Here is a 22,795-nt window from a genome sequence, read left to right as displayed (position 1 = left end):
GGTGCTGGTGCTGGTGACTGGTGCTGGTGCTGGTGCTGGTGACTGGTGGTGGTGCTGGTGGCAGTGGCAGCTGGGGCCACAGTGCATGCCTTTAATCCCAGCACTCAGGAGGCAGAGTTGGGAGAATCTCTGTGAGTTCGAGGCCACCCTAGTCTACAGAGTGAGTTCCAGGACAGCCAGGGTTGCACAGAGAAACCCTGTCTCACACATACCCCATTCCAACCCATCCCACCCCCCCAAAAAAGAGGTACACAGACTGCAGTAGACACAAAGCCACCAGAAGAATGCTGGGATCAGGTCAGGGAGCTGCAGTGTCAGTAACATGCAGGTTAAGAGAAACTGCTAACCCAGTATCATTATTCTGCTTGATAATAGCTCTAAAAAGTACTTAGCTTTATTAAGCATTGCAGATTTAAGGTGCTCTCAGCCATGAATATTTGCGTGAGGTTGTTTGGAGTTTTGTTTTTAATGGTGTAATCTACGAAGTCACCATTTTAAGAATTGAAATGGTGAAGGTTGCCCTTAGTTAGAGCACCTTCGTAAAGGGCCTGTGCTGCTTCGGCAGCTCCATCTTCCCTGCCGATCCTCCACAGTGTTGGTGTGCGTGGGGGGTGGGGGGTGGGTGGGGGTGGGAGTTTAAAAGTGAATGAAGAGAAGCAGCTGGCATGGACACTGTGGGCTACTAGCTGTATTTCCATGCTCATTCACTAGAAGGTCATTTTGTCATAATCATGTGCTACTTAGTATTTTAGAATTCATCCTGTTAAAAACTAGAATCTTTAATTACATGTTAAATTTTGGCTACAGTGAGCAAATAGGGGAGAGTATGAAATATGTGAAATCTGAGTAAACTAATTTTCTTATATATTTTTCTGTGTTTTAAAAATGTTATTTCTCCTGTTGTAACAAAACCAAATGATGCAGAGCTTCTTTGAGCCCTTAGTGACCCTCCAGTCGTGGCCCGCTGGCTGCTGTGCATTGCCTGCTGAAGGCAACTTTTCTTGGGCTGCATCCTGTCTCTGTTTCTCCTTCAGTTTAGTTTTAAAAGTATTTTCTTTCCCACATGTGACTGGCCCCTTGCCACACCAGTGTTTGAGACAGGTGGGATACTGACTGTAGAACTGAATGTTTTTGGTTTCTAAACCCCTTCAGTAGAATCTGATAAGTGCTCGAGTTGGAAGGATACCCACTTCCTAACAGGACCTTTACTGTGCCAAGGAGGGGCCCATTGTCTTCTTCAGTTCTAGACACTGGATTTGTATCCTCTTTCTCTTGTGTCTCTTTTAAACACTGCTCCATCATTTATTTTCCCAGAGTCCTCTGTTTACTTGTCTTCCTGTCCCGTGGCACCTCTTCTCCGCAGGGTGAATCCCAGGCTCCTCACCTCCAGTCAAGCCCTGTCTCAAGCTCCGGATCCTGACGACGTCAGTCTGTAAATACCGACACACACACACATACACACTCTCCCCATTTGGATTTGTAATGTTTCTAAACCACACCTACTAGGCCTATTTATTTCCTGGCCATCCTGGATCATTTGTCTCCGAATCAATAACTAGATCCTATTACTATGTTGCTGCCCTCTCTCTGTCTATCCCTTCCTTCCTGTTACCGTCAAGCCCACTCCCACACATACTGAGCTTGCTTCTAGAATAAGGGTTGCAAAGTTTACCTACTGACCAACATTTGTTCTATGTGAGGACTTAAAACAGGTATTTGTTGATGCACTGACTACATATATTACATGGAAGGACTGTGCAGCTTATGAAATAGTTAATTTGAGTACATACATATATAAAAACAATGAGGGATATATATGAATAATAAGCATAAGAAACAGATTGTTTCCTAAAGTACAAATGTGTGGGGAGGAAGGGGATTGAGGAAGTAAAAATCAAGCAAGAGGTAGTTGGCTGAGGAAGAGAAAGGTAGCGTAGAGTAAGGGAGAGACACATGGAGTCCGATATGATGACATTAGCCAAACACAGGAGCTGGCTCCTGGGACTCTGACTACACAGTATTCATGATCCGATTGCCATGTTCGTGAAAAGAAAGCCGAGTTTATTCTCCCGTTCTGTTTTACTTTTATTGATTCTTAAGTTTTTACTTTATTTACTGAATTAAGCTCCCAGTCCTAGCTAGTCATTCTGTGGTTGCTTGCTTTGATCACATGTGATTGTCAAAGGATGGTGTTGGTAATTAGCACTAACTTTTCCTTGGGTATAAAAAATACTACTTAGAGTATATTCCACAGGGCCTGGTGGACCAGCCTGTACTCTCAGCAAGAGGAGCATTTGAACCTGTTAGTTCCAGAGTAGCCAGGGCAGTATAGCAAGATCTTTTCTAAAATAATAATATTAAATCCATATCCTGAATCTCTCTCGTGTATATATTTGGACATTGTGAGGGTTTTTGTTTTTGTGTGTATGTCAATATTCTAGAATTTTCAGAAACCTTGATATTTAAAAAAAAAAAAAGTCTGTTATTTTGGTGACCTCTTTACATAACACACTCAAAACCTAATTTTCAATCTTAAAAATCTCAAGGACATTAGTGCTTGTAACTTTGAATGTGGAGCTATTCCAGTGTATGTGCCTAAGTTCATGTATAAGAAATTGTTTGTCTTAATGTTATATACTTGTTTGTTTAGAGTTCCCTCTTTGAATTTTTAGAAATGGTATTTTTATTCATTATTATTTTGATAAGTAGAATCCTTTTCAAGTCAGCCATACCAAAAATTGTCTTAAAGATGATTATGGGCACTGGAGAGATGGTTCAGTGGTTTGGGCCACCTCCAGAGGACCTAAGTTTGGTTCCAGCACCCAGGTGAGCTGACTCACAACTGCCTTGTAAAGATGTGCACTCACATGACACACATACCTTTAAAATAAATTCTCGGTTAGAGAGGACACTATTTCAGATGCTATCAACATAATATCTAATAGCAGTGGTTTTCAACTTTTTTTAAGACTGCTTATATCTGTACACATTTTCTTCATCTTTTTCTTCAATGCTTAGAACCGTTGCTGGTTACTGGCATTTTCTTTTTTCCCCTAGTCCTGTTACTTGTGGAAAAGATGTTAATTGCAACTCATATAAGTTGGTTTCACATTCACTAATGGTCATGTAGGCTGCAGTTCAGACCCCAGGGCCTTAGATTAGCTTTCCACAAAAAATACTATTTTAAGTGCAGAACAGTATAAGATATAAAACCAGAATTGCGGTAATTTCTTTCTTTTTTTGGGGGGGGGGGGTTTGTGTTCCAGACAGGGTTTCTCTGTGTAGCCCTGGCTGTCCTGGAACTCACTCTGTAGACCAGGCTGGCCTCGAACTCAGAAATCCGCCTGCCTCTGCCTCCCCAGTGTTGGGATTAAAGGCATGTGCCCCCACCGCCTGGCGATGTGTTTCTTTAGTTAATTTTGACTGGCATTTCAGTGGTGTATGTAGTTAAACTTCCGAGCCCCATGACCGGATATTATATCCAAGCCATATCATTAGACATAAAATTTAAATATTTAACTTTCTGCATTTACTCAACTGCTGTGCATTGACTAGGCTTTGAAGTGCTGCGGCTAGTGTGTCTGGAGGTCAGAAGGCAGCCTTCAGGGGTGTGTTCTGTCCTCCCACTGTGTGGGCCCCAGGGATTGAACTCAGGTCATCAGGCTTAGCAGCAAGCACTTTACCTCCTGAGCCATCTCCCCAGCCCATCATATGGAAAATGTAAACCTTTTCCTTCAGCAAGAAAGGAGCTTAATGTAAATAGTGACTTCCAACTGCCTTTTCAAAGTTTTCATAAAGCTTAAAAAATTCCAGAGATATTATATAGCTTTACTTTTGAAGTTACTATTATTATTGTTTCTTAGTGATCGTTCCATATCAACAAAACACATGCGTCTTATTCTCAGCAGTTGTATTCTCTGTGCTGTGCTGCATTTCTTTAACTCGTTTAACTCTGACTGATGTCATTTAGACAGTTGAAGCTTTAAAAGACACCCCCCCACCCCCCCCCCCGCTCTGAGTAAAGCACATCCCTTCGGCTGCAGTTTGCATTTCTGAGTAGGAGTAGATGGAGTAGTCTATAATCGTTTACTATTTTAAGTTCATTTACTTTTGTGAAATATCTGTTTATATTGTCTCTTGTATCTCATTTTTTAATTGATTTTTATACGCTATATAACAGGCAGCATGACTCCTTGCTGTCTTAGATTGGATGGTGTTTACAAGCTTGCCGTTGACCTGTAGTATTCAAAACACACACACACGAAACTTTGAATAGATTTTAAATATCAAAGCTCAGAAATAAAAAAAAAACTTGCTTTACAGTGTACAGATGTACACTGCTAACAATGAGATTATTATGAATCTTTGTTTCTTCCTTTCCCGTGCCCGCTCTCCCCGCCCTTTACTGACGCTGTTTTGAAGTCCTCTGGTATCAGTTTTCAAGGGCTAAGATGAAGGCTGTTCATTCATACGTGTCTGATTTGCATCATTATAATTTAATGATTTCTAGCCTTTAAATCTAATAGTCGTTTAGTGTGTTTCTATAAAAGTTTCACGTCTGCTAGTTTAATTCATTTTAAAGGATTAAAGTTGGGCTGACTGTACAGCTCCGTGGTTGAATGGCTGACTTTGAATGGACATTGAATATTTTCAACACCATACAAAAAATGTAATAGATGTCACACCGTTATGTAATTTTTTCAGCATTTGTTGTTTAGAAATAGTAGCTGCATAGTAAAAAGACATAAAGGTAGTTACACCGGTGTGTAAGACTAGCCCTCTGTTTCCCCATAGTGCATATGTAGGTTTATTAGCAGACTGGGGACCAAGTCGCTTTGTGTAACCGTCAGTGCCGTAGGTGTTTCCTGGATAGTGTTCAGTTCAGAGCAATTGGTTAAAACTTCTGTGACGTGCTTTATAACGAAGGAAGCACAGTTGGTTGATTGAGTCTAACTCTCTGTGTTCATACCTCCTCTTGAAGCATAGTGATCCGGCAGCGTTTAATCATTTCTGTTGCTGGTTCAGTGGTTATTAATTACTAATGCAAACCCTTAGCTACAATTGGTAAACTAGTCTATTTCCTTATAGTATTTGGAGTGGTCACTCAACTGTTCAGATTTAGAAAAAAATGGCAGAGGAGGGTGGGAGAGGGGAAGGAATTAGAATGCTCTTGAGAATTAGGTTTTACTATGCAGACTCCATTGTATCTGTTTCTTTTTCACATTTTAACTTTGTATATTCACAGTCCTGTTGATTTATAGAAAGTTTTCAAATTCTCATATGTAATGTATTACGTGGAAGCTTACCTAAATAAACATACATCCTATCACAGTAAAGGAGATGTGAACTTACTACTTAGACTTCACAGCTTAGATAGCGCTCTCAGAGCAAACTTGCAGAACATGATGTCAGGGAGAAAAGAAACCAGGTTGTTTGGTAGCCGAGGAGCAGCGTTCATGTAGCCACCATGTAGCCACCGCATCATGATGGACTCTCTTACCGCAGGGTTTGGGCGCTCGGCAGGCAGCACTGTGCCATGTCCAGCACTGCCTGTGTCTCTAATGAGTACTTCCTACTGTCTTCATGGGTTAGCTTTTTTAGGAATGGACATAGAGCTGTATGGCTTTTCCCTCCCTTCCCCCAGCTCCTCCCAGGCTCCCTTCTTTCAACCTCTCCCACGCACCTGCCCACCCCAGTGGATGGTTACTATTGTAACATCCGTCTTCCCTCTTCCTGTGTTTCCCAGATGGATAGAACTGTAACACACTGAGTCCATAGTAGTCTTTTGTTGCCTTTAGTTTTTTTTATCTAGAAGTGGGACCCCACAGAATGTCTCCCCTTCCAGGTTAAAATGCCTGTTGATCCTGACACTTTTGACACTTTATGATGTTTGTGCAGCTATTTCTAGAGGAGGCTGTTTGAGAGCACCTCCCGAAATTCTGGTTCTTAGGATCTTTCTGCCCCCCCTCTTCTGCATGTTCCCTGAGCTATGGCTTGGAATACAGGAGCTGCTATGTAGTGTTAACTGTCGGGACTCACTGTGCTCCACTGATGTGTGTACTGTGTCCGTTTGTAGTTCTCTGTGATGGTCTCCACTTGATGTACCATCAGGCTTCTTCGAGGAGGGGTGGGTGGAACTGACACTTGGTTAGTTAGGGTTTGTTTGTTTGTTTGTTTGTTTTGTTTTCAACTTAAATACAATTACAGCTCCTGTTTATCAAGAACGTATCTTCTGCTATGCAGTCTACATAAGTAATGGCATGCTTGCTTTTTCTTAATGGTAGTTATGAGTAGTAATTCTAATTCGTCAAGAGTTTGGCATTGAGTTTATATATTTAATCACTGTATAGTCAGTTATTTGTCATGGAAACTTGTGTAAGTAGATTATTCTGCAAGATTCAGAGTTAAGTGACTTACGTTGTGTCATACTGCCAGCAAGTCAGAACTCACTGGTTTTGGTTTTGGCTTTGTTTTTTTTTTGTGTGTGTGTGGTTTTTTTTTGGGCTTTCATTATATGTGGTGTTGTATTATGACAAGTAGCTGTGGGAAACACCGGCCTTTGGAGCTTATGGAGCTTATGACTGGTACCTAAGCATTGTCTCTGGAGAGAGGGGAAGTGTGGATGTGTGGATGTGCAGTGGAACACGCACAGAATTAAGGAAACCTTGAGCCATAGTTGGGTTACTGTGCTTATTACCCCTCCTTTCATACTGTGAGTGCCTCCTGCTGGAGGGTCATAATGCACCTCATGTGCTTGTGAAATAATGCTAGCTTTGAAACAGCCTGTCAGAGGTGGGAGGGCGCTAGCTTCACTGCTAATTATTAACACTCCTTTACGGTCGCTCCCCAGTGAAATTAGGCAGTTCTCCTAATTGACAATAGAATTCACTACTTCATTATTATGTCATTTTAAATTTTGATATGCTTAGTACTTTCTAAAATAAAGTCATTGGAATGTTTTTGCCCAAGAGAAAGTTTGATGGCCCTGTGAGTCATATTGTTATTAAAAAAAAAAAAAAACAAGAATAGAAAGTTGACTTTATTTTGGGAAAAGTAAGTTATTTGAGTAACGATTTTTTTTTTTTTGAGTAACGAATTTTAGAGTCCTTTTTAAAGTAAGAGTCTTGAACCCAAGGGAGCATTATAGACAACCCAAAAGGCAATGTGGGTAAAAATAGAAATGGGGAACGTTATAGACAGCAGGAGGAGTGTGAGTGAAAATAGAAATGCATGTTGGAATCTTTAACTTGGTAAAGACCTCTGGGCGTCAGGAAAGAGCTTAAATAGTGTTTTAGAGAAAAATGGGTAGAATGCTAACTTTATATTTTGCATGTGTTTAGGACAATGAAAAGTGAATACTTTCTATAGTTACATGTCTGGAAGATGTATCCATTGAACATCTTGACAAGTTTGCATTGCAATCAGGTTACCACACTGAGTATCTAGCCCAGAAGTTACCATTCGGTATGTATCATAGGAAAATCGTAGCCTACTTAACTGCTGTATCAATGGATCGAAACATATTTGTGGTTGCACAGATTGTGTGGAACAAATATTTATTGAACAAAAGACTAAAGTCCATTGACAAAATAGGATTTTGCCAAGAAGTAGGCCCTGGCTCTCTCGGTTCCTTGTATCCTTTCTAGATAACCACACACACTGTGACAAGTGGAGTTTTAGAGAGGAAGGGCTGTCTTTAGGATGGGTGATGTTTCTTAAAATACCAATAATGCTCATTGTAAAAACCTTTTCAAAAAGAAAAGTGTTTGTCATCTCACACGGTGAAACAGATACTAGTGATATTTTGCTATACATTTTATTTTGTAAATAAATTGTTTTTTATACAAAGGACTTCCATTGGATTCCAAGCCCCCATGTCAACATTCACAATTGCCTGTAAGTCCAGCTTCAGGAGGTCTGATTACTCTTGTAGTCATGGCCACATGCTCTCTGCACACATAAACACACACACATAATTTTTAAAAATTTAAAAATATATACTTTAGTGTATATATATCTGAAGCTGGTAGTATGTGGATATACTGTCATTGTCCATTTTGCTATTATTGAACACTGAGGTTTGTTTATGGCTATTCTGTTTGTTCTGTAAATAATGGTAGAAGGCTTAGTTACTTGTTTTGTTGCAAAGTGAGGGTAGAGAATATACTTTTTGTGTAATATTTATCTAGGACCTAATGTTTTGTTTGTAAACTAGTCTTAAAAATGCATCTGAGAGCTGATGAGATGACTCACTTGATAAGTACGTACGTGTCTCTCACTTGATAAGTACGTACGTGTCTCTCAGGCATGAAGACCCGAAAAAGCCCAGAGCCAGGTGCATGTCTCTGTAACCTCAGCATTGGAGAAGTAGACCTAATGCTTTCTTGGAGCTTGCTTGCTGGCCAGCCTAGCCAATTTGGTGAGCTTTCAGTAAGAACCCTTCCCCAGAAATGAAAGTGGAGAGAGACAGTTGAGGAAGACACCATATATGATGACCTCTGGTTTCCACATGCATGTCCACTTTTCTAGTGGAATAGATCTTAATTTTAAAAAATCATTCAAAATGCTTTCTGATAGAGGATAGTTTGTCAAAAAAAAATCAAAATTTAGCAAGGCTATTGTTTTCATGCATAAAAATCATATTCTCTGTGTGTGTGTGTGTGTGTGTTATTTGCATACGTATTATTCCATAAAGTAGATGAGATGGCCAAAACAAAGAGCCCTGACACTCTTCCAGTGTGCCTGAGACTGCCATTCCCAGAGCCCCGACACTCTTCCAGTGTGCCTGAGACTGCCATTCCCAGAGCCCTGACACTCTTCCAGTGTGCCTGAGACTGCCATTCCCAGGGACACAGAGCAAAGTCACAGTTTGCCTTTGTCTGAGAAGCCCATGGTTGACAGGGAGGCAGATGTAACAATGACTAGGATAAGCTATGCTAACACAGATCTACACCTGTGCAAGGGATGCAGCAGCGCCGAGTCTGCCATCACTCTGCCTCTCACTGTGTTCCATCCCATTCTCAGCAGCATCCACGAAACGTACAGAAGCCTGTCCAACCGTGCTAAGTTTACTAGTGACTGACTCTCCATTTAATTCCTAGACTTGTGTGTGTGTGGACTGGATCTGACCCTGTCACTGACAGGAGCATGTGCCTGCTGGAGCACACATAGCAAAGAGCCATAGCATTGGAGGCCGCACTGTTAGCAGAACGGCTACTCTTCCCCGCCCCACCCACGGGGAAGGGCTGTCAGCCTTCCCTGATCTTAAAGTTGTATCATACAATTGTTGTTAGAATTAAATGGGAGTAAAACATCTTTATATAATCATTATGCACATTGTAAGTATTCAATAAACATGTAACAAGAAAGAAAAAAATCAACAAACGTATAATGAACTTTACAAAGACATGAAAACTGCTTACCAAGATAGATGCCATGGTTCCCATTTGGTTTTTTGTTTTGTTTTTTAAATTTTATTTCTTAACTATTTTTTTTTTATGTGCATGGGTGTTTTGCCTGCATGTGTGTCAGAGTACCAGATGCATGCAGTCCCCAGGAGGGCCAGAGGACAGCGTCAGAGCCCTCTGGAACTAGACTTTCAGAGCTGCCATGTGGTCCTGGGAGTTGGACCTCGGTCCTCTGGGAGAGCAGCCATGCTCTTAACTGCTGCAAGTTCAAAGCCAGTCTGGCCTGACATAACGCGCGCTCGTGTGTGTGTGTGTGTGTGTGTGTGTGTGTGTGTTTGTGTGTGCGTGCATGTGTGTTTGTACACGTGCGTGTGCTTGTGTTTTCTAGAGACTGAACTCAGGGTCTCATATATGCTATGTAAGCATTTTAGTGCTGAGCTGTATACCATACCTATTTTTGCTTTTTGTTTTGAGATGAGGTCTCACTAAATTGCCCAAGCCTTGAATTTACTTTGTAGTCCAAAGAGACCTTGAACTTCCTGAATAGGCCTATGATTATAGGCCTATGTGAACATAGATGCTGAGCTCCTGTCTTTAAAAACAAACAAACAAAAAATTGACTATGTTTCTCTGTGCCTATTAAATCTGAATCCTGGTTGAGTAATCTGAGACAGACATATTTACAAGACTTTTACCTTGCATTCATGCCATTGTGACTGCTGCCTATCATGTGCAGGTGAGGAGTTTTCATTTGGTCTGTCCACTTCTTTGTCAGGGTGGAACTTGAAGCTTGTACCCTGTGAAGGGTATTCTTTTTTGTGTGTTCAGGACATCTATGTGAGTCAGCTTTTGTCTATGTGACAGATACTTGAGATAGTCGGATTACTACATGCAAAGGTTTATTGTGTCAGATTTCTGGCCATAGCTTTTTGGCCCTTTTGCCTGGAGCTTGTGATGGCTCCGAACCTCATAGACAGAGCAGGTGGCAGCAGAGGCCCGCTCATACTCATTCATGCCTTTGGGGTGTAGACTGAGGAGAAGAGAGAGAGGAGGGTCCAAAGGCCCAGCATCTCCTTCAAGGGCAGCACTCCCAATGGCCCTCCTTCATTCCACAGGATATGCTGTACAGAGTCCACTACTTCCTGATTCCAGCATGGAATACTGACCAAAGCTGTAGCATAGAGGGCTTGGGGAAGTGTTCACGATACAGCATTGTCAACTCCCGTCCTTATGAGTGAGTGCACACGAGGAGCACCACTCCTCATAGCCCGTGCACTCCAGAGTGAGCAAATGCAGCCACTTCACTGACTGAAATATCTCCCCAGTAGTGATGATGCAGGATTCATTTTACTGATCTTTTTACATTTCATCATCTAAAATGACCCTATTTTAAAACACACACACACACACACACACACACACACACACACACACACACACACACACACACACTATAGAAAAAGACCAGAAAGGTACTGTCAGAGTATTTTGAGAGCTATTTCCCTTTTCATGCTGCTTACCTTAAAGCCAAGCCCAGTGGTGCATACATGTCCTTCAGGAGGCTAAGTCAGAACTGTAGTAAGACCTGTCTCAAAAGAATTCTGTTCAGATCTGAGTAATATGTCCCGTCCTCGGCCCCTCCCTTGCTAATCGTGGAATATTCATTCTCAATTCATTCTCATACCTCCCCCTTCTCTCTTAGCTTTTGAGGGAACTGAAGCACCCTAATGTGATCGCCTTGCAGAAGGTGTTCCTTTCTCACAGCGACAGGAAGGTGTGGCTACTGTTTGACTATGCAGAACACGACCTGTGGGTAAGTTTATAAAGTCCTCTGTCTAGAGGATTATTTTATATAGATAAGGGACAAGTATGCAAGCAGAATGTACTGCTGATGCACTGAAAAGAAAGCCTACTATAAGTCACAGTTCAGAGCAACTGTAGTAAATGTTGGTTTGAAAAATGGGTACTTAGCGGATATTTATTGAAATGATGACATGTGTAATAGTGAGAAGTAAGAGATTCCTCTCGTGCTCAGCTAGTGACAGGTAATGTGTGTGGTAACCATTAGTTCCTGTCGTGAAGTGCACACACATTTAATCAAGTATATATTTGTGAGTAGTTGTTAAGTTCAAGTTGATTTCTTACTATATTTTGGTATTTAAAATTGGGTCTACCAAGTAGAAGTATGTTTATAGTTTTTAGAAAGCCTTATCAATACATTAAAAAAGCCAGTTCCTAACTAGAGCATTTTAAACATTTTTGTCCCTAAAACTACCAAAAAAATAACAAACCAAATTTGACAGTTAAACTATGGATAAATTTGGTTCCATATGTTGTAGTTTGCCTTCTATATGAAAGAAAAGATCTGAATAAGAATAACTTTGACAGCCTTTATAAGGTCTTGAGTGAGCTTTGAAAGTTCATGAGAGAACCAATTACTGTGAGTTGTCTCTGATCTCTACGTGTGCTTGGTGTCCATGCATGTGTGCACACAAAGGAAAACATACACATTTACACACACATATCTACACATGTGCGCATACATAAAACACAAATAAAATATAATAATTTTTTTAAAAAATATTTTGTTCATCATGGTAATGCATACTTGAATCCAAGCACTTAGATGTGGAAGTAGGAGAATCAAGAATTAAAGGTTATCCTTGAATATATATAATGAGTTTGAAGTTACCCTGGGCTAACCTGAGGTCCTATTCCAAAACAAAAGAGTTTTCTTCATTTTTCTTATTGCTCCTTTGTTTCTACAAAGCTTACTGGATAATGTACATAGCTCGCTTTAAATAGGAGTGTAGGAGGGCTGGTGCTGTGGCTCAGAGTGGTTCGGAGTATTGGCTGTTCTTCAGAGGACCCGAGTGAGGTCGAAGTGCAGCTGGAGACTAGGATTTAGACGTGACCTGTAGCATTTTCCTCCCTTGCATGAAGGTATAAGTGTGAAAAATGTGCTGTGGTTGCTACTTTCCTTTGTACTGCTCTTCATATACTGCTCGTCATATACTGCTCTTCATATACTGCTCTTCATATACTGCTCTTCATATACTGCTCTAGGGGCACCTGGGCCTCGAGGAGGCAGTAAGTACATAGATCCTTATTGTTAGTGATGTTATCTAGACATACTCAGTCTTTATAGAACAGTTTGCCACCCTTCCTCCCACCCACACAGAACACCAACAGTGTTCTTAGACAGGCATAGGAATATCTGCCCCCTTTTACCATTTAGAAGGGATTTAGTGAGAATTCTTAATGTTTTCAGTAAATCTGATTATAGACCCATATTAACGTGGTCACATTCATCCCAGAATACATTCTTTGGACAACCTTTTTATTCAGAAATTTTTGTGTCACTAACTTTAAAAGGTAAGTGTAAAATACAGAGCATTTATTTCAGTTTTGATTATGGTGGGGTTTTGGTGGAGATATGAGCAGAATATGTTATTATAGTATGTTTTATTTTCTAATCCTTAGCATATTATTAAGTTTCACCGTGCATCAAAAGCAAATAAAAAGCCCATGCAGTTGCCGAGATCCATGGTTAAATCGCTGCTGTACCAGATTCTCGATGGTATCCATTACCTCCACGCCAACTGGGTGCTCCACAGGGACCTGGTAAGCACTGCGCTTTAATTCACCGACACATTGTTTTCTATCTTAAATTTAACAAAATCATTCATTTTGGTACAATTATAATAGAGCATTAGCTAAGAAAAAATTGTAAGTACATGCAAAAGGAGGGATAAAAAGTCACTTATAACCTACAGTCAAAACACCAGGAGCTGATGCAGTGACGGCTCCTGTCTGTAATCTCAGCACTGGAGAAACTGAGGTAGGAGGATTGCCATGAGTTCAAGGATAGCCTAGGCAAACAGTGAAGATGTCTTCCCCTACCCCTTAGTCCTTCTCTGCCTGCCTGCCCTCCGTTCCTCCCTCCCTCCCTCCCTCCCTCCCTCCCTCCCTCCCTCCCTCCCTCCCTCCCTCCCCTTTTATCCCCTACAGAGTGCAGTAGTGCACACCTGCAACCCCAGTACTCAGACAGTAAGATAGTTTACCACCAGCCTGAGCTACATAGCAAGACCCTGTCTCAAATAATCAAACACCATACAAACTAGATTAATCTTAGACATCTGGTCTCTATTATTTCATTAAATCAATACATGGCTGTAAACTGTCAGTGTGATTTTTAACATTAGTAGTGTATAATTTTAATGTTCAGTAATTACGTAAAGCTGGTAGATTTCACTCCAACTTGTTCTTTATCTAAAAGCACTAATAATGGAAGTTGAGTTCTAATTTTTCATCCCCTTAGGCTTAAATAATATTACCTCTGGTGAAAAGAATGTTGTTATCAATATTACTTAATATTAAATAAATGCATTTAATAGCTAGAACATATTTATTAGGCAAATTAGCCACAATGCAAATGTTTGGTCTTATATTTTAATTTGGTATATGTATAATAAACATTTACTAATAATCAACTTACATGCTAAGTACTCACCTTGATTTGCAGGTTAGATTGTCAGTTTTTTATTTATTACAAACACAGCGGTATAAGACAGCCACAGTCCTCATGCCATTATTGTTGCAGGTATTATCTTCCCCATAGGATTTCATACTACTTTATTTTCAGACTTTTGTGAATTTGAGATCCAGAAATGATAGGGTTAGTGTAGGTAGGTTGTAGCTGTCTTAGCTGAGGAGAGCTATTTGCTGCAGAAAAGAATGGATACATGAAGAGAAGGTAATTAGTATCCCTTGGCACCTTGTCAGTCAGACACCTCCTGCTGTGGCATTGCAGTTGAATTATAACCGAATGGTAGTAACCACAAATCAGTCATTCATTTAACATTTTTAAGAATCATAAGGATCTTTAAGTTTCCTAGTGTTCCAGTTCTGTATTTTCCATGTGTATATCACCACATTTGAGATTGTTCTGGAATGACCACATGGGGAGAGCTTAGATCTCTATTTTCAAGGTTCCAGTCACATTTGAATCATTGGAGGGAATCTCTTATTCAGGGTTGGTTCGAGTGTTTTCCTCTTGGTTTAGAGTTACTGTTTTGTTCTAAGTAGAATGGTTTTCTGACAGTCTGTGAACATTGATTGGTATGACCAGGACTCTGCTTTTCTTCTTCATTTGCTGTCTGTCTTCAGTGTCCTCTCTCTTAGTTATGGCACCAGCCTTCTTAGCATCCAGACTTTTGACCTATTTTGTAGCTTGCATCGAGAACATACCATTGTCATGTTTATATTCTCTCTTCTCCGCACCTGTTTTTATCCCCTGTGTCCCCTTCCTTGTTGAGGCCTTCTATCATGGTCCTGCTTCTACATGTGTCTCCTCCATTAACTCCTTTAACAGTCTTTTCCTTCTAGTCCATAGAGACCTAGTGACCGTGTATTAGCCTCCAGGAATTTTGGAATAAGTAAAGTTTCAGGATCTTACTAAATCTAGCTCTCATGACGTCAGACCCTCCCTTGACCCCATTCCTCTCTGCTTGTCTTCTGCTGTTGGTTATCCTTACATTGTCCTGAGATGTCTTGCCTTAATGGCTTACGTGTCCTTGTCTTCTTATTCTTGTCCCTGTCTCTACATACTCGGGTGTACTTGTCTTTTAAGGCTCTGCAGAAATATTTAAAGCTTGGAGCTAGAGATGGTTCAGTAGTTAAGCACTGGATGCTCTTGCCAAGGACATGGGTTTGATTCTAAGCACTCACATGGCAGTTCCAGGGGATCTGATGCTGTCTCCTGGCGTCCATGGGCACCAAGCTTGCACAGGATACACAGGCACACTTGCAGAAGAAAGCATGAGTACATGTAATAAAACAAAATAAGCTTTAAAAAAAGTAAAGCTTATTTTCATAATCCATCTCAATTTTGAGATGAAATAATCTTTGTTATTGTTATATTTCCTGTTTGTTCTTTTATGATACTTGTTTATATCATACAGATGTCTTAGATCAGTGGTTCTAAACCTGTGGGTTACAACCCCTTTTGGGGTTGAATACCCTTTCACAGGAGTCGCACGAGACCATCACAAAACATATTTACATTATAATTCATAACAATAGCAAAATTATAGTTATGAAGTAGTTATAGAAATGATTTTATGGTTGGGGTCACCACAACATGAGGAACTGTATTAAAGAGTTACAGCGTTAGGAAGGTTGAGAACCACTTTCTTAGATCATCTCCCAGACTGTAACTTTTTTTAGAAGGCAGGGTTTTAATCCTTATATACAGAAAATATTGTAGAAATAGCAGAATTTGAAACACTGTCCTCCATGAACTTTTATTATTTGTGTGTGCGCGCGGGCGCGTGCGTGTGCACGTGTGTAAGACAGAGAAATGGGAATGATAGAGACGCACCTGCGTCGGAGGCCCTCTCAAGGAGGCAAGGACTAAGAGGAGAAGCATGAGTACCTGGGTACCAGCAGTTTTAATGAAGGGAATAGGATGGTAGGTCCTCAGAGGTGCAGACTCCGTGCTGCTATTCAAGCCAACAAAAGCTACTGTGTGTGATGCGGGAGGAGATGATGCTTTGGGGAGGAGGTAGAACTTGACTTGGTCTTTGACACAGAATTTAAAACCTTAGGGGAGAAATGCTGGTTATAAATATTCAAATCAGAAACTGTAAGGTGAAAAGGCACTTGTATTATCTCAGAAAGGACATGAGTTCTGCTGGGCTCAAATAGGAATAAATGGTGTAGTGTAAAGAAAACTAAAAGTATTTGGGTTGTAGCTGGTTCTGTAGTTTGGAGGGTTGGTTTGTTTTAAGATCCTGAAACTTTGTGATCAAAAGAATGGATTCCTCACTGATTTCAAAATGTCTTTTTGTCCATAGGGTGAGAATAGGGCTTAAACATATTATGAGAGAAGTTCTGACCTATCCCAGTGCTTGTTTGTATTTTGTCCACATGGCTACTGTAACTTTGCACCGTTTGTAAGTAATCCTAATACACTTGAGTGCAGTCTCCCCAGTCCTTCCCACTGGCTAGGAGCCTCGTATCTGGACCACACTTTCCTGCTTCTGCCCAAGTGTTTTCAGGAATGGAGTGTTTAACCCGTACATTTGCATTGTCATCAGTGGGGAGATGTGAAGTAGCTAACATAAGAGTGTGTTATTAAAAGGAGATAGGGATGTTTGAAATTTATTGTAGTGGGCTGAAGACCAGAGCTGTCGTATGAGGCCCTGGAAGGCTGTTAACTGCTTCGTTCCAGATTGCTTGAGACCGTGTGTGAGTCACAACTGTGTCTCTGTATTCACTGTCTCTAGCTGATTATTTCAGAAACCTGGAAAACCATGCAGTATTAGAAAAAGTATAAATGTGCAGATTGATAATACACTGAAAGGAGACTGAGAGCAGCTAAGAGCTAAGATTCTAGAGTTCCATACAGATTCATTAATCCTCAAAATGATTTTTAACTGTTTTCTTTCATGTCTGGAACAATATTTCAGTTATATGATTTAGATCCTAGAATGTAGTACAAAAGCAGAGAATTTTAAAGCCACTAAAAAGATTATTCAAATTGAAGAATTGGCTTTAAAAGGAAAGGAGAAAGAGCTAAATGTATTTCTCTTGGCTGAGAGACAGTGAAGGGGAGACATAAGTCTATAAATATTTGAATCTGTAAACAGAGAGAGTGCTGTGTTTTAATTTTATAGAGGATGCAGCGCGGAGTAAGATGCTGAGGTGCAGGATGTCTCGTGATCGTGGGACTGCTGCTCCAGCCGTGGAGGAACGCCAGCACGTAGCTGGCAGCCTCTTTACAGCGGTGAGCTTCCCAGAGCAGAGTTCATGCCTCACTGATTGTGTCCTGCTGCTGTCTTACTGTGTGTGCTTGTAAGGCACCTGAGAGGAGTGTCTGCAGAGCACAGGACACTGTTCTTCAGCAGACAGAGGCATGCTGGCTGAGTGGTGGACTGAGTAGGTCCACTGATGGTGAGTTTCAGACCATTGCTGCTGGTCAGCGGCATGTTTGACCTACAGTTAGACTGTCTTTCCTCTCTCATATCCCAGGACCCAGCACCTGCTCAGCTCTCGGTCTTACTGAGTGAAGACGGAGCGAAGGCTCGGGCCTGTCCTGCCTCTTCTCTGCTAGAGTAGTTGGGGAAATTCTGTTCTACAAGTCTAACTTACATTCTCAGTAGTTGTTTTGTTTTTTGTTTTTTTATTATTAGTGAGCTGAATTTGTATTTGTTTAAAAGTCCAAAGGAGAGGGTCGAGAGATAGCTCATGGCAAGTGTCTTTGCTGCACTTGCAGAGGACTGGGCTGAGTTCCTAGCACCCAAATGGCTGCTCCCAACCATTTTTAATTCACGTTCCAGGAGAGCTACACCTTTTCTGGTGCCTTGGGCCACACATATACATACACACACACACACACACACACACACACACAGAGAGAGAGATAAAACATGCGTACAGATAAAAAAAAATGAATCTTTTTAAATAAAAAGTAGAAGATAGAAGTTTCTTAGTTAGCCATTAGGCCTCCATTCCCTTCCCTGTACGTGGCGGTCACAGAGTTTATTCAGTTGACTCGTTACCTTAATACCGAGCTTCTAAATCACTCCCACTGGCCCTTCTCGTGCCGCTGCCTCTGGACAGTCCTTATTAACTCCCCAGCATCCAAGCGTGCCTTCCTCCCCGGCATTCCTTCAACCTGACCCTCTTTCTAGCCTCTCTGCTGAAGCAGAGATCAGCTGTAAGTCTGACTCATCCTTCCTGGTTTCTAAAGATTTAAAAACTAGTCCATGGTATTCCTGTAGATTACATTTGAAAACTACAAATATTTCACCAAGTCTTAATATTTAAAATATAGAAAATTTTTAAAAGTTAATTAACATTACAATTAGTAAGTGCTTTGAACAGCTTAGTTTTCATTCTTCCCTCTTAAATGAGATACTACTGAGAGGCTCTGGAGGCAAGAGGGCTGTGCTAGTAGATGACTTCCTGTGTTCATTTGATTTACTAAACTAACATTCTACTTAAAGAGGGAGAGTTCTACTGAAGACAGTGTGGATCTGAATAGGACTTAATTGTTCTGCAGTGTTAGTTTTAATGTCACCTTGCCACAGCAGAGCTGTGAGGCAGGGGGACAGGGCTCTGAACTTACAGGAGTGGAGAAAGCTGGTGCAGCAGCTGCCACCATCATCGTGCCTTTCCTGTCTCCTGTCTTCACTGTTGATGCCATGTGGCAAGCTGCTTGCATTCCTGCACTGACTTCCGTAAGTTGCTGCCGAGACTGTGACTGGGTTAGAAAGCCAGGCAAACCTTTTTTCTCTCTGTTGCTTTAGTCAGGTTGTTGTCACAACAGCTGAAACAAAACCAGAACACAAACGGATCCATAAAAAGCAAGAGTGGCAGAGGCCCGGCTGTAGAGGAAGTTTCCATAATTCATAATCTCGTGAGGAAGTAAGTCTGGTAGTGTGAGAGGACCTCAGGGCCTTGACTGGGCCTTCAGGTGGACTAGAGAGGGCAGCTCGAGACAGGGGACCTAACCACGGTCAGGCCTTAAAGGGCATGTTCTTAGTTAGCCATTGATGTGGAGGGCTCAGCTCACTGGTGTGGTGCCACCCCTGGGCAGGTGACCCTGAGTGCTCTAAGAAAGCAAGCTGAGCAAACTGAAGGGAACAAGCCAGTAAGGAACGGTCTTCCCTGACCTCTGCTCCAGTTCCTGCCTTCAGCTTCCTGCTTTGAGTTCCTGCTCAGACTGCCCTCAGTGACAGAGGATGATCTGAGTGAGAGTTACAAGATGGAATAATCCCCTCCCCGTAAGCTGTTTTGTAGGTGTGGTGCTTTATCTAGGCAATAGAAACCCTAAGAAAGCCGGGCAATAGTGGCACGTGCCTTTAATCCCAGCACTTGGGAGGCAGAGGCAGGCGGATTTCTGAGTTTGAGACCAGCCTGGTCTACAGAGTGAGTTCCAGGACAGCCAGGGCTACACAGAGAAACCCTGTCTCGAAAAACAAAACAAAAGAAAACAACAACAACAAAAAACCCTAAGAAAGATGGGGGTGGGGGAGTTAATCCAGGTGCTATACATGTGCACATTTGCACACACACAAAGACACACACACAGAAAGAAAAAGGCCACAGACAGGAGCAGGAACCTGAAGGCTTTGAAGGCTTTTTTTTTTTTTTTTAGAGACTGAACTAGCCATTCAATCTTGATGGCAAAATTTATATAAAATGCTATCTCCATCTTAATTATAAATTGATAAGCTGTGATAAATAGTTACCCAGGCGGTCACCACCACTGGCAGTGTTTACATCTGTCACTGAGCACACAGAGATCTCCCATGTAAGACTGACACTTTGTGTTCTCCTGCTCACAGTGTGATGGTTCTGAACATACATTTGAGTGGAAGACAAGGGACTAAGTCTGTGTACCTAGAAATTTCCAGTGCTCTGGTTCTTTCAGTGCTGGCCTGGGGAGTGTCTTTGGGAGGTTTGCATGCTCAGGTGGGCCTAGTGCTCAGTTAGACAAGAGAGCTCAGTTTGCCCTCTGATACACTTCCTTTCTTTTATAATAAGAATGAACAAAACAGATAAAAATTAAACCAAATAAAAAAGTAAAAGAGGAAGAAGCAAAACCATAGATGGGGCTTTGGACTGTGAGGGCTGTGGCTAACCCTGGAACAGGGACATTGATTTTCTAAGTTAGAGTGTCATAGATATAATAGAAAACTGGGTTTTCTTGTTGCTTCTGTGGGGTGTGCTTCTTGATGCTGCTTCTGAGTGCCCGTGCACTGTTACTCCTGAGGCTGATGCCAGTGTGCGATAGTCTGATGTTTGTTCTCCTCTGGACTTTGGAGTGCCTGAGGTAAATGGCCTTCCAGATACATGGGTTGCTTTTGCACTGAGCTTTTTTTTATAATGTTGGCTTTTATTGGTTCTTGTTAGAGAAAAGAAAACCATATCTCTGCTCTTCAGGCCTACAACCACAATGGCAGACAAAGAAGCACATTGTTAAATGTTGGCAGTGCTAGATTGGCAGGCATTGTTTAATGTGAGTACCAAAATCGGATTAACATAACTGATTATTACAGATAAGACCAGCCTGGTCTTAAGGTAAAGTGAAGCTAGTCATATACTTAGAATTCGAGGTTGTTTCTGATTTACCATAGCTCACATCAGCTGTCGACATGGAACATAAACGGGAAGACTCCTGGCTTAAAGAGACAATATAAATACATTTTAAATAATGGCTAGGTGCTCTGGATAAGGAAACCTACAATGCGTCTAATATGTACTAGACACCGTACTGAGCACTTGAGAATGTAAGAATTAATAAAACATAACCTTTCCCTCATTGAGTCCATCGTGGGGAAATTTATACACATTAAAAAAAAAAAAGTGCTTTAAAAGAAACTACAGGGTAGGGTTGTAGTTGACAGAGAACTCTTACCTAGCCATAAACAACAAGACTCTCATTCCTAATACTCAGATTCTCTCCCTCTCCCTCTCCCTTCCCCCCCCCCTCTCTCACACACACACACACACACACACACACATACACGGAGCAGCTCAGGATACAATACTGAGAACACAGAAGTAGAACCTGAGCAGCTGGGCTGAGGGCCTTGGACCACTACTCATAAGTTCGTGTGGTGAAAGCAGTGGCTCTGGGAACATTTCAGGCAGAAGAAATGACACCAGTAAAGATGCAGACTAGAAAACTGCCAACAGGGGTATCACTGGAAAAGAGAAAAGGCAGAAAAGCAAGGAAGACCAGCTATGATGGATCCTGATTGTTCTGTTTAAAATACGGGTTTTCCTGGGCTGGTCAAGTTTTTAAGAGCGATGGCTCAGAGTCACGGAGCTGGTGGTTTAAGGACTCTCGGGTAGCAGCTCTCTCAAGTTGTCAGCTGGTGAGAAACCAGGATGCTCTGAGGCAAGCTGATGAGAATAAAGGGGAGGAAGGGTCGCAGTGAAGACTTAGGTCTTCAGAAGCTGAGGAGCTAGATTCACGGACAGGACCATGGTCAGCCTTGTGCTTTTGTTGACTAAGGAAGACTAGGAAAAGACAGTCTGTTAGGGAGAAGGAAGCATTAACCTTGGGTGACTGGGGTTTGTGGTACTTGTGAAGACGATCTGTTTCTAAGATACATGGGACATTAGAGACCTAGCAGTCTTGATTTGGGACTCATTAGTGTGCATGTGATTTTAGTGTACGTGGTAGTGATTAGTGTACATGGAATAAAATCAAAAATTTAAAAACATATTTGGAAATAATCTCAGTATATTTTAGGGTGTTCATTCATTTTCTGATACTTCTATTAAAATTGGGATGTTACCCATCAAAGGATACTTTGACCTAACCCCATGACTGGTTGGATCGTGGCTTACCATTAGGAACTTAGCTGTTTCTATTTTGTTTGTTAGTGTATGGCAGGGCTCTGTTCTCTAACGTCTGGAAATGTGAAATCACATTGGATTCTCGCATTTCTCACCTCTGCCTTTTCCATCCCTCTTTCCCACTCCTTTCCCTGTGTCCGTTCATTTGTTTGTTTTGCTTTGTTGTTAGGTAGGCTCAGCTAGCCTGGAGTTCATAGTTATAGTTGCCTCTGCTTTCCCAAGGGCTGATACTGAGGGAGCACTCCACCATGTCCAGCAGTCACCATTTATTCTTTTGAGATTGGCTCTCCTTTTTCTCAGGCTACCCTTGAATTTGCTAAGTAATCAAGAAAGACTTTGAACTCTGATCCTCTCCCTTCCACCTCCCAAATGCTGGGATTGCTGGTTTAGTCACTGTGCCTTGCTGTATTTTTAAATGTTCAACTATCCAATTAATGAAGTTGTTTTAAGGTATAGATAATTATGGTAGAGTAATGTCTGCAAATGACTTCTGTGTTCAAGAAAAGAAAGCACAGCGCTTCCTCTTGGGTAGTTATTTGTTCTGCAGCACAGAATCTTATTTGTTCAGGGAAACAATGAAGAACAGTGTACAGAAATAAATGTCCTGGGATTTGACTTCTGTATTAAATGTGAGGGGAATTGTACCACACTGTATTTAAATGAAAGCATAGTTGTAGCCATTAATATCTAGCCACCATTGTCCATTGTTACAGAAAATAACCCAACTTAACTCTGATGCCCTGTCCCCACCATTCAAGACTGGGTCACTTGTGTGTCTGGTTTTTGGTCTTGGGTGCTGTTAAGAGTCATACTGAGATTCCCAGGTCTGTTCACGTAGGGACTGCAGAGCAGACAGAGTAGAATGGTGTGAACCACGGTGGCTCTTCTATCTATGATACACCAGTTAGCAGAAGGGAATCTAACCCTGTGCAGTAATTGATCCTATAAAAGGAAAGCAGATCAGGAGCACATGTAAAGTATCCTGTGTAAGCTTAAGAATTGCTAAATTC

General features: G+C 41.4%; 1 protein-coding gene across 7 annotated transcripts in view; it reads left to right on the top strand.

The window, feature by feature from the left end:
* Cdk19 (cyclin dependent kinase 19) overlaps positions 1-22,795 on the top strand; it is a 132,121-nt gene that overhangs the window by 71,508 nt on the left and 37,818 nt on the right. For 2 of the 7 annotated variants that reach the window (XM_028769059.1, XM_028769060.1), the window contains 2 exons: positions 11,110-11,220; positions 12,891-13,031. In XM_028769059.1, the coding sequence (XP_028624892.1) occupies positions 11,110-11,220; positions 12,891-13,031 (252 nt within the window). Of the gene's footprint in view, positions 1-7,459; positions 7,465-11,109; positions 11,221-12,890; positions 13,032-17,171; positions 17,197-17,272; positions 17,364-22,795 lie in introns of those variants that run through there. The other 5 variants (XM_028769065.1, XM_028769063.1, XM_028769062.1 and 2 more) reach the window with 5 other exon arrangements.

Source organism: Grammomys surdaster, unplaced genomic scaffold (genome assembly GCF_004785775.1).
Source record: "Grammomys surdaster isolate TR1022 unplaced genomic scaffold, NIH_TR_1.0 190, whole genome shotgun sequence".
Lineage (NCBI taxonomy): Eukaryota > Metazoa > Chordata > Mammalia > Rodentia > Muridae > Grammomys > Grammomys surdaster.
This window is presented reverse-complemented; position numbering and strand designations above follow the sequence as displayed.